Source organism: Mustela putorius, unplaced genomic scaffold (genome assembly GCF_011764305.1).
Source record: "Mustela putorius furo isolate JIRA1106 unplaced genomic scaffold, ASM1176430v1.1 tig00000135_pilon_pilon_pilon, whole genome shotgun sequence".
Taxonomy (NCBI): Eukaryota; Metazoa; Chordata; class Mammalia; order Carnivora; family Mustelidae; genus Mustela; species Mustela putorius.
Window position 1 is genome coordinate 3,579,277 of NW_025421292.1, and position 12,050 is coordinate 3,591,326.

Here is a 12,050-nt window from a genome sequence, read left to right on the forward strand (position 1 = left end):
CCTGGAAATCAGGAAGAATTTCTCCAGAGAGGGTGGGATAGAGGAGAGAATGGTCCGGCAGGGAGGGGAAGTAGTGATCTGGGAGAAGGCAAGACCCTAAGCAGTGAAGGGCCAGTTAGAAAAACCTCAAAAGCATTGTTCAGAAAAGACTCTAAAGAATGTCTGGTGTGTGAGCCTCAACTGTTTGCAGTGCATCATGGGACCCTGCTGCGGGGCTCAGAGCATCAGAATGTCTTCTCTACCCATGAATGTTTTGTGTGGGAAGATACGTGGGCAGTCCTCAGGAAAGGCTGAGCTTCATCTCTGCATTTTTGAACCGTGGCACTACAACAGCCTGGCAGAAACAAAGCCTGAAGGCATTGAGATTTAGAACACAAATCCCCAGAAACTGGCAGAAATCTAGGGAAGGCTTTGACCTCCATGATTCACTCTTACTTCAATCGCGAAGGGCAAGGAGGTTGACGTCTGAATGCACATTACAAAGTAATGCATATTTATATCAAAAAGTACAAAAGAGAGAGAGAAGCAGGAAAAAAAATCACTCAGGGTTCTATCATCCAGATATCTGAGGGTGTGGCCAGAGGAATGTATTTGAGAGGGAAGGGGTAACCTTAAATTTAAGGGTGGTGTTAAGAAGGGAGTTACACATTGCTGGTATACCTATGAATCAAGTTTTGTTGGTCACTAGATGACAAACCCAACTTCTCCCATACTGCCTACTAGCTGCTAGGTATCTTTTCACAGTATATCTGAAGGCACAGGTTTGGGATAACAGGATTCTTTCAGGTCTCAAAAAACTAGTTTAGGAAGGAAGAGCAGAATTTGCTACAACAGTAAGGAGCATTCTCCCAGTTTAGCTGGATATTCAGGAAGATAGGTAAAAACTCCATAACCATAAATTTCTAGTTGCAGAAGCCTGTAGAGAGAGAAAACCCTTTCATTAAAATTTCAGGCAGCATTGACTCCTTCAGCGTGGTCTGGAGACCCAGGTTCTAACCTCGGCGTTGCTTCTAACTGCAAGTCACTCACCTTCTCTGGGACTGTTTCTTCACTGCAAGGACGTGGAGGCTGTATTAGGCTGTATTAGACGCCCTCTAAATTCCTTTCCAGCTTTAAATTCCCTTTTGTGATACTTGCTGGACTTGTTTTACTGGCCCTGGAACATCCCCTCCTGCTCCTCCTTCAGCCGCCGCGCCCGCATCCCGCACCAGAGGGCGCTGCAGGCGGGCCCTGCGGAGCGTGCGGTGGGCGGAGTGCAGAATCAGAGGAGTCTCCAGGAGGCTCTGTGATTGGCTCCGGTCGGGGCGGAAGGGGGCGTGGAGAGAACGGAGTGGGCTGAGGTGCGCGGTGACGTCAGGATAGTGGGGCGGGTCCGGGCCGCGCAGCGTGTGACGCCGCGGCCGCTGCGGAGCTGGGGATTAATGGGAAAAGTTTTGGCAGGCTTCGGAGGATCCTGCGGAGCCTGCGGGACGGCAGCGGCGGCCCGGGAGACGGCCAGAACAGGTCAGCCCGGGTCGGGGGAAGCAGTAGGCGGGCGGCAGAAGGAGGCGGCTAGTCCGGGCTGAGGCGGCCCGCGGGGCCGGGGCGCGAGGCCCGGCGGGGAGTGGAATGAGGGGAGCGGCAGGGGTCCGCGGCGGAGCAGCTGCGGCTTCCCGACACCCCGGCCCCGGTCGGTCCGCGGTGGTTTGTGGGTCTCCTGGCGCCCCGCCGCCCTTGAGCCCCTGGCCTTTTGGAACCCCATCACTGAGCCCGAACCGCGGGCCTCCCCCACCCTACTCTATGCCCCCTCTTGGGCCTAGTGGCTCCGTCTCCTCCCACTTCTGTGGCGGAGACCCGAGAGCCGGGTCTACGGCTCGGGGTCCTCTCTCGTTCCCTACTGTTGTCTCTGACCTCTTCCTTCATCGCTTCTCTGGTGTCTCCAAATCCATTGCCCCCTCTACCCAGGGTCTCCTTGGGGGAATCTTCTCTGTCCCTCTCGTTACCTCTTGCCTTCGTCCTCCCACCCTTGACCGGTCTTTGCTCTCTTTTTCCGTCCCTGTCCCTTCCTCCCCCCATTGCCTGGCCCTTCTCGGCATTACGGCTTCCGGTCATCTTTGCGGTGTTATTAGGCTTTTTCTGTACTTTGCCAGCAATCTCTGTCTACCTAAGCCCCTTCTACCCTGGCTATCCTCAGAGGCCCAATTTTTGCCTCTCTCTCTAATTTCCTGTCAGCTGCCTCTCATTCCCTTCCAGTCTCTTACCTCTATTTCAGGGAGAAGCATTAGCTCCACACACTACTCTGCTTTCCCTTAATTTGCTACTGAGATACCCCTGGCGGGGGGGTCGTGGGGGGGAGTGGGGGGTGTGTCCAGCCCCTGATTAGAGTAAGAGCTGAAGTAAGTAGCAGGCATGTCTGTGTGGGAGCATTTACTCGGGTGTTGCATCAGGGATGGTGTCCAGTTTGTAGACCATTCTAATCTCAGCTTTAATACTTCCCCTTTATGGGTCTGTTGACTTCCAGGAACCCTTGGGGAGAGAGCAGCCGCTGACTTGGGTGTGTGCCAGGGGTAGCTGGAGGCCTCATCCAACTCTTTTCCCCTTCCAGGAAACAGGGCTCTCTGTCTTTCCACTCTGGATGTACCAAGCACAGTTACACCATGATACTCCAGATTATCTCTGGCCTCACTCCCACCCTTCACCCTTTGCGCCATCCCCCAAAGCTAAGAGGAGTCTCCAGAAGTTGTGTCCCAAAGAATCCCGTAACCTTTTTCCTCTGTACTGGCTCCAAGACATTTTTTTCCTACTTGAGTTTTGAAATAGATTGCTAGCCTGATAGCCCTGGGGCTGGCAGGCATCTGTCCCATTTGTTACTGGTCACCTGAATCAGTTTCTGATTTTCACTCATGTATCTCTAATCCACTGAACGTTAGGGCCTCTGATGAGTAGGTTCTCTTGAAGGTTCTTCTCCCTCCCGTTTTCCTTGAGAGCTTAATTTCCTGTGGCTCCAGGAGGAAGGCTGACCCCTAAGTTCTGGTCCCTTTGCCCTGTCAGGTGGATATCTGCCTGGGGAGTTGGTGGGGCTGCGTTAGATGGACGGTGTCATTGTTTCTGGCCACTCACAGAGATATCTTCTCTGGGGCCAGAAAGCCCACTGCCTTCCTGGTGTGTCTGGGGGTTTAACCTTCTTGTCAGGCAGAAAGTTCTTTTCAGATGCCTTCAATTTGAGCTCCTTTATTTGGCATTGGTCCCTGGAGAGATTTTTAGGAAATAACATTATCCTGTTTCTGGCCAGACTGATCTTGGAGGATTCTGAAAGCATGACCCACTCTCACATTTAGAAGTGAAGCCCTGTTTCACCTGACTCCGGGTTTCTAGGTCTCCTCTTTTGAGGATCGTGCTGTCTTTGAGCCAGAATTGGACACAGAATTGGCAACCTTCAGGAGCTGTGGTGGAGAGCCAAGTGAGCCAGCTTAGACCAGACTTAAAAGTTTGGGAGCCCTCTTGTGTACTGACCCTTTTCTGTGAAAGGAATAGGACTGTGGATGTCTGAGCCTCTCCCCTCTCCATTGACCCCTGAGTCCTTCCCTGAGCAGTGCCTGGGTGGGATTTGGATAGAATGGACCAAAAGGGGTCCCTTGTTCTTACATAAAGCATCCCTCCAGAGTTATAGTGTGTCGTTCTGATGAAGGTGAAGTCATGTGTTTGGCAGTAGGTTAGTCCAGTCTGACTCCCAAGGACTTTACCTGACTCTTTCTAGAGGTTTTCTGCTCCTCTGTCTTTGCTTACCCATTAGTACTCTCCACTGAGGCAGCAGGTGAGAGGGGCTTAAGAAGGGGTCAAGCCCAGTCCTTATGGAACAGCTTTGGCACCACCAGCTCTGGCTGGTAAGCTTCTTGCCATCTGTCCACCCTGTGGCCTTGGCGGTGGTCAGAGTTATCAGTGACCAAGTTCCCATTCAGTAGAGTTTTGCAGAGTTTGGGTCAGCCTTCTTTCTTTTTCAAAGGTGTGGGCAGACAGGTCCCCTGACATTATTCTACAGAGGCTGTAGTCCATCAGCTCCTTAGTTCTTTTTGTTTGGCTATTTCTTCTTGCTTCTCCACTACTGTTTTCCTCCTTTGGTGTAGGCATCTACCCGTTCCAGAAGAATGGCCCTTACCCCACCTGTGGTCCCTCAGGGCCTGATAGAGGCCAGCCAGAGTTGCACGCTGGCCTGGGCAGCAGGTAGGCCTCTGCTCTCGATAGAGTGCTGCTGTTCTGGCTGTTGTGCAAGCTGTCCCGAGGCCCTGCAGATCCCGGCATGTCCTCTCTCTCAGGAGGAGTCAGACCTGTTGCTTCTAAAGGCCTCAGCTGTAGAGCCCATCATTGCGGCCCACCTCCCCGGGTGGTCCCTGCTGGCTGGGGAGCCCAGTTGCAGGGCCCACTACCCATGCCTGAGCTGGGCCTGCAGGTACCAGGAGTTGCCTCACTGCCCTGCACTGTCCACAGTGGGATCACTCTCTTCTTCCTCCCTGCCCAGTGTCTCCACCAAGTTTGTCTGTCCCTCCAGGCTCTGGCTTGTGTCATGTCAGAAGTTCTGTGTGCAATGCCCTCGTCTGTGCCATGTTGTTGTACATGGCATGGCAGCTTCTGCTTGGGGATGGTCTGATGTTCCTGAGTATTTTGCTGTGCCTTTGGATCCAGGGGGAGGAGCCCTTTGCAGCAGCTGTGTTTCACCAAGTCAGAGGAGAGCTGGGTGCTTGCTCGAACCTGGGAGGGAGGAGATGACCCCTTGCATCAGGTTTCAGCCATGTGGGTCTTCTTCTTGGCAGATGGTTCCTGGCCTCTGTGGCTCTGAGGCGGGTGATTCGGGTGTGACTCTAGTCTTCCTGCCACAGGGCTTTGGTCAAGGACTCAAGCATGACTCAGGGCATCTCCATTTCTGAGCTGCCACCTGTGGAGGCTGTTGGGCTCCAGGTCCCTTCTTCCCTTGGCCAGCTCCTTTTGCCTCGCTCAGGGAAAATGAGCAAAGCTGGTGTCTGCTTACTGAGAAATGAGCAGACTCCTTCCAGGATCGGGAAATATTTGCTGACTCAGGCCCAGAATAACATCTCAGGCTGTGTGTGTGTGTATGAGGGACAAAGAAAGAGCGCGCTTATCTAAGAGCAGTTTTGGAGCCCTCATGTTTACTTAAAACATGAACGTTACTTTTCTGACCCCAGTGCCTCTCCAGTAAAGATGTTGGGTTTCTTTCTGTCCTGCAGCGTTGTGTGGCATTTTGGGCATGCACGTGGTACTCACGCAGTGGCTTCTGTTCACCGATAGATGAGGACAGATGCGCCAAAGAGGTAATCCCGTTTTCCTTACACAGGACCTCTGACGACCAACTGAGACATCCCAGGTTTAGGATCCTGGCCTAAATGATGGAAGTTTCACTAGGGCTGAGTTCCCAGATCCCAGGTGCCTGTCATAACATGTGGTACTCGTTGCTTCCACATAGTGGGCGCTTATTAAATAATTATTAAATGTCTATGGCTTATGTAGTTTTTTGGGGAGTGTTGATATTGCCTCACCTTTGCACCCACTGAAACATAAAATCCACAAAGGGCAGGGACTTATTTTATTTCCTGTTGTGTCTAGGACTGCCTAGTGCTGAGGAGATTCTAAATATTTGTTGAATGAATCAGTGCACAAACTTTTCTTCTCTATCCATATGGGTGCCAGGCCACAAAGTTGGTGCTTTACATTCTCTTTCATTTATGCAGCAGGCATTCCTGAGTGTCTGCTGGGTACCAGGCACAGTACTAGACACTTGGGAAGTGATGATAGGAAAAAAACCAAATTCATTCCCTGCCTGATGGGTCCAAAGTTTGTTGGCACACATGAGATCTGGGCATAATACACAAGAGTTTTTCCTTCCATCTCTGCTGGCATAGCAGGTCCTCACCAGTGTCTGAACAATGTGGATGGCCTCTCATCACTGTTTCCCTGTTTGTTCTCAGGATGCCTGGCAGATTTTATAAACCTTCAGAAGGGGAGCTGCAGGGAACTCGATGTTCATTGTTTCAGCTATCTGGGCGGCCGGGGCTGTGGGGAGATCCCTGCTGGGGGCCAGGGAAAACATGGGCTCCTGTCAGATTTGTTTTAATCTCTGAAGTTCAGTGGTTCCAGCAGCTGTTTATGGGCTTCACTTCCCTTTCTCTGCCTTTAACTTGCTGTGGGTTTTCCTGTTGCCAAACAGGGTGCTGAGCCCACATGTCTGTCTGCCTGTGGGGGCCAGCTCGCTTGTGGATCTTGCAGGAAGGCCTCAGGCAGGGGCCCCTCTGGTTGTCAAACCCATGCCCAGTCCTTCCTCTGAAGGAAATGTGAATGAGGAAGAAGGGGGGTGTGGGAGGCCGCTGAGGTTCCCTGAGAGGGGATCAGGTAGAGGGAGAGCCACTGAGTTCATGGCTTTGTCATTCGTTCCAGCAGCAGCTGGCCACAGAGCCGCATGTCCAGAATTCACTTGTCCGGTTTATCCCTGAGCTTTGAGCTCCCAGTCCCAGCCAGAAATTTTCCTTCTTAGTTTCCACTGGCAAAGGTGAGCCTGGGGCGTTATCAGATTTTTCAGTGCTAATCTCAGAAGTCTGTGGTGTGTTCCTTATCTTCATCTTTCCCATCTGAGGTCAGGTCCTGTGACCGATGTTTCAGATACAGTCCTTGTCTGCTCCCCCTCCCTCCCCACCAAGGGTGTAGAGTCTGGCTGGGGAGAAAAGACATATGCACAAAAAGATTTTGAAAATATGAAGAGAGCTGGTGGGTATGAGGATAATGGCAGGTATACTCATTTAGAGGAGCTGATCGTTACTTTGGATCAGCTTTGTTCCTGAAGAAACTGGGTTTCAGATTGGGCCTTGAAAGAAAGTTGGTTTATTTTGAAGTCTTTTTTTTTTTTTAAGATTTTATTTATTTATTTGACAGAAAAACAGCACAAGTAGGCAAAGTGGCTGGCAGAGGGAGAGGGAGAAGCAGCCTCCCTGCTGAGCAGGGAGACTGATGCCGGGCTTGATCCCAAGATGCCTGGATCACAACCTGAGCCACTCAGGCACCTCAGTGGTTTTGTTTGTTTGTTTTTAAGATTTTTATATATTTATTTGCCAGAGAGAGAACACGAACACAAGCAGGGGAAGCTACAGGCAGAGAGAGAAGTAGGCTCCCCGCTGAGCAGGGAGCCTGACACAGGGCTTGATCCCAGGACCCTGGGATCATGACCTAAGCTGAAGGCAGATACTTAACCAACTGAGCCACCAGGTGCCCCTGAAGTCAACTGTTGTGCTGTCATAAACAATGAATGTCATAAGCATCATAAACAATGATTCTCAAACCTTTTGACCTCAAGACCCTTTTACACTCTTGAAAATTATTAGGGGCACAAGAACTTCTATTTATCTTAGTAGAAACTAAAAACTGAGGAATTTTTTTAAATTACTAACTTATTAATCCATTTAATATAATAATAAACCCATTACATTTACCACAAATGGCATGTTTAAGAAAAAATGGTTATTTTTCAAAACAGATTTGAGAGAAGTGGCATTGTTTTACATTTTTGGCAATCTCTTAATGTCTGGCTTAACAGAAGACAGCTGGATTCTCATAACTACTTCAGTCTGCTTTGGTCTCTTGAGATATGTTGTTTTATTTGAAGGCCATGAAAAAAATCTGGCCTCACACAGATAGGTTCTTGAGAAAGAGGGAGTAATAGCTTTTAACAGCTTTTGCAGATAATTGTGGATATTCTTCTTTGATACACTACCAAAATAGGACAAATGGTAGTTTCTTAAAGGGTAGTTGGAATGTGGAGTCTGAAACCTTACCAACAGAGTTTTCATACTATAACATTAAAATCCATGGGTTCCTCTTGTGCTTTGAATGGATCTTTTACTTTAAGTTGGTCACCAGAAAATATTGGTTCACTAAGTCACATAAATCTTCTAAATGTTGACATATTTCATTTTACAATATCAATAAATCATATTAATACCACTGATCTCAACAGAAAGGCATTCAAGTGTTGAGAAGCTGTTAAGCTCAGAGTGGTAGATACAAGCTTTCCATAATTTGGATTTTCTCTTGAAAGCTTGATTTTTATCACTGGTAACATACTCTCAGGTTTTTTTGTTTGGTTGGTTTTTTGTTTGTTTGCCTAAAGATTTTATTTTTTGAGAGAGAGCACGGATGTATGTGTGTGGGGAGGGGCAAAGGGAGAGTGAGAGAGAGAATCTCAAGCTAACTCCCCACTGAGTGCGGAGCCTGCCACAGGGCTCGATCCCATAACCCTGAGATCATGACTCAGGCCGAAACCAGAAATAGGACACATAACCCACTGAGCCACCCAGGTGCCACCCCATACCGTTGGGCTTTTTATTTGAATCTCCCTTTCCAAGAAAAAGTCTGTCAAATACTCAAAGTCTAAATAATTATAGTGTGTTACTCTTTTCTTTGAAGTAAAAATGTTTCAAGAAGAAAATGACTAGCTTCCCACAATTTTTCTTGAGACAACCATATGACTCTCCTTACAAAGAATATTTAAAAGACACATACTTAAGGGTCATGATTTAACAAAGTCAGTTTTTATTGTCTCGTCTAGCAGTTCCTTCCCTGATTTACCAGCGTGGCCCTGAGGGCCTCAGTGTGGGGAGCCGCCAGGTTCTCTTCAACAGTTGGGTGTTCTGGTCAGTGCAACATGACACCCCTTTTTTATTTTATTTTATTTTGTTTTATTTTGTTATATTATGTTTATGTTATGTTATGTTATATTATATTGTGTTATTTTTTTTGAGTCCAATCTTCAAAGCCTGCCTTCCACCCCGCCTTGTCATCATCTCCACAGCTCTCCAGAGATCATTGGCGAATTCTCCACAGCTCATAGTGCCACACCTGTGAAAGAGTTCTCCCACGGGGAGGACACTGGAGGGAGAGGCTCCCTGTGTTGTGGGAAAACCACTTTGTGCTTAAGTTCATTCCTCTACTGTTAGGCCAATAGGTGCCTCAAAGCAGATTTTCACTGCCCTCATTTGCAATTGTCTGTAACTCCTTGATCCTTGTCTTAGTACTGCTCTTGGCACTTCCCTCATCCAAGAGTTGTAACCTCAGAGGCACACAGTTCTTTGGCTTCCACTCCTGTGGAAGTCCAGGCCAACTTTGCTCTCCCAGTGGCAGGTGTAGCCAAGCAGGCCACCCTACATACCCAACAGTCTGCGGGCCCACTTGCTCCTCAGAAACAGGCCTTCCTTCACTCTGCCAGAACCCAGAGCTTTACCTCTCATCCCCTTTTCCAAACAAGCAAAGAAGGTACACTTTCCTCAGTGTCCCTTTGTTGCTTCCAGCATTGCCTTGTTCGTGTCTCTCACTCTCTTCACCTCCAGTGCTATAGACATTTTGGGCTGGGGAATTCTTCATTGAGTAGGCTGTGTGTTGTGGGATGTTTAGCATCATTCCTGGCTTGGACCCACTAGATGTTAATAGCAACCCTCCCCTGCTTCTGCCTTCCTTCCCTGCACCAGTTGTGAAAACCAAGAATGTCTTCAGACATTGCCACATCCCCCAATACAGGGCAGACTCACCCCTGGTTGACAGCCACTGCCCCATTGCTTTGCCCACTAAATATTTCTGGCCAGCTGGGTCCCCTGTTGAACATGACATCAGTAGAACCAATACGGGAAGCATGCAGTTCTTACACTGGAAAAGTCTCCTTAATCATCTCACTGAGCCCTTGAGGGCTTTGGGGAGGAGTGAAATAATTCACAGTGAGATGGCATGTTCCAACTCAGTAAGAAGCCATATGACATCTATGCAACAGAGGGACAGTGCCCAAGGTGTAAAGCAAGGTCCCGGAGTGGCTGTGTTTGTCATGGCTTGCTTATCCAAATATTTCAGTGTCTGTGCCAAAACCATCTTCCTATAGCTCTCAGAGGTGCCAAGTACAATAGAGTTGATGTCGCAGGTAGACTGCCATTAACCTGTCTGTTCCTGACATCAGACATTACCAGCTGATCAGCTGCTCTGATCACAGCAGTCTTCCTTCCCTCGCCGAAGCCACAGGGGTTCTCAGAACCCTCTACCGAGGGCAGTTCTCATGAAAGAAGGCTTACCTGCCATCGCTGATCGTGAGCTTGTCTGTCTGGTCCAGACCATTTCTTTCCAGCTTCCCGTCCTGCAAAAGCCTTCAAGAGAGCCCAGAGATCCCGGTGGCTTCCCCTGGGCCCTCAGCACTTGCATCTTGGGATGTACTCTTGTGTAGTCCATTGGAGGCTGCAGATTGCAGACGACCCTTCAAGGGTAGATCTCCAAGGAGGCCCACCAAAGGCTAAAATGCTCAGTTCCAAGAAATTAATTCCCCACCCCGTAGATAATAGCAAGCAATGATAGCAAAAGAAAGCCCCTGGCCCAGGACACTGCCAAGATTCCTGCTCTGGTCTTTCACGTAGACCAGAGGTCTGAATTCTGTTTCTTCCACACTCTTGCAATCTATCTGCCATGGTGGTAGACTGGGTCATGGTCCCCAAATGTATGTAGGCCATAACCTCTACGACCTGTGGATGCTACCTTATATGGCAAAATGGACTTGGCCAAGGCGATTAATTTAAGGATCTCGCGATGGGAAGATTATCCTGGATTATCTGAATGGGCCCTAAATGCAGTCACGGGTGTCCTGTGAAGAGGATGGCAAAGGGAGATTTGATATAGAAGAGGGCAGTGGGACTGCAGGCTGCTACCCCACAGGCTCTGAAGATAGAGGAAGAGGCCAGGGAGCATGAGGAATGCAGCTCTAGGAGCGGGAAAAGGCAAGGAAGCAAGCACTCCCCGAGAGCCTCTGGAGGAAGCGTGGCCTTGCCAATACCTTGATTTTTGGAGTGAAACCAATTTTGGACTTTGAGCTATAAAAGAATAAATATGTTTTGTTTGAAGCCACTACATTTGTAGTAATTGGTAGCAGTGGCAATAGGAAACCACTCCAAGGCTCATTTGCCTCCAGGCCCAGGGGGTGACTTGGCTGGTCCTCACTCTTGTTTCATTCAAGTCTTAGAGCACCCCTGTTGCAAGATTCTAGGTCCTGCCCTTTCCTAGACTAATCTTTGAAGCAGTTTATTCTTTGAGGGGACCTTTTAGGGAGTTCTTGGGAGTAAAAGAAAAGGCCTCAGGTAGTATCTGATCCTTGCTTTTGGAAGTCACCCCACATCTTCAGTCAGTTGAGTAAGAGGGGGTTTCTTTCAGACTGTTGAGGATCCAGGATTAGTGTAAATCTGACCCCACTTCCATCTTCCACTCATTAATGTGCAGTTATTGGGTACCTCCTATGTGCTAGGCATTGGGGCTGAAGAAGTAAACAAAGCAGATAGAAAATGTCTTGTGCTTTCATGGTCGTTATGGTCAGGAACCAGGAGAGAGCCAGAATTAGGTAGTTAACATGTCAGATGATGGTAAATGCTGTATCAAAAAATAAAGTAGGAGGGGGTGCCTGGATGGCTCAGTTAAGTGTCTGACTCTTGGTTTTAGCTCAGGTCATGATCTCAGTGTCATAAGTTCAAGCTCAGCGTGGAGCAGACTTAAAAAATAAAACAAGGGGTGCCTCAGTGGCTCAGTTGGTTAAGTGTCTGACCCTTGGTTTCAGCTCAGGTCATGATCTCAGGGTCGTGAGATTGAGCCTGGTGTCGCACTCTGGAGTCTGGTTCAGATTCTGCCCCCCCCCCCACACACACCATTCGTGTGCACACACTCTTTCTCTCTCTCTAATAAATAAATACATAAATAAAGTCTGTCTTAAAAGGCAGGAAAGAGTAGTATTACTTTTAAATAGAGGGCTTGAGGACAGTCTCACTGAGAAGGTAATATTTGAGCTCAAAGAGAAGAACGAGCCATGTGTGGAAAGATCCTTACAAGCAGAGGGAAAGCAAGTGCAAAAACTCTGAAGCAGAAACATGGCTGGTGTGTTTGGGGAATAGTCAGGAGACCACAGTGGCTGGAGCAGAATGAGGGGAGAAGAGCCTAGAAGGTGATGAGATGAGGTCAGAGAATTGATGGGGGCCAGATCACTGTTGACCCTGAAGAACTGT

General features: G+C 48.8%; 1 protein-coding gene across 4 annotated transcripts in view; it reads left to right on the top strand.

Annotated features, from left to right (window-relative positions):
* Positions 1–1,350: 1,350 nt before the first annotated feature.
* PPARD (peroxisome proliferator activated receptor delta) overlaps positions 1,351–12,050 on the top strand; it is an 81,663-nt gene continuing 70,963 nt past the window's right edge. The window contains exons 1-2 of one of the 4 annotated variants that reach the window (XM_045074757.1): positions 1,351–1,503; positions 5,220–5,303. In XM_045074757.1, the coding sequence (XP_044930692.1) occupies positions 5,291–5,303 (13 nt within the window). In that variant the 5' untranslated portion in view covers positions 1,351–1,503; positions 5,220–5,290. Of the gene's footprint in view, positions 1,504–5,219; positions 5,304–12,050 lie in introns of those variants that run through there. The other 3 variants (XM_045074754.1, XM_045074755.1, XM_045074756.1) reach the window with 3 other exon arrangements.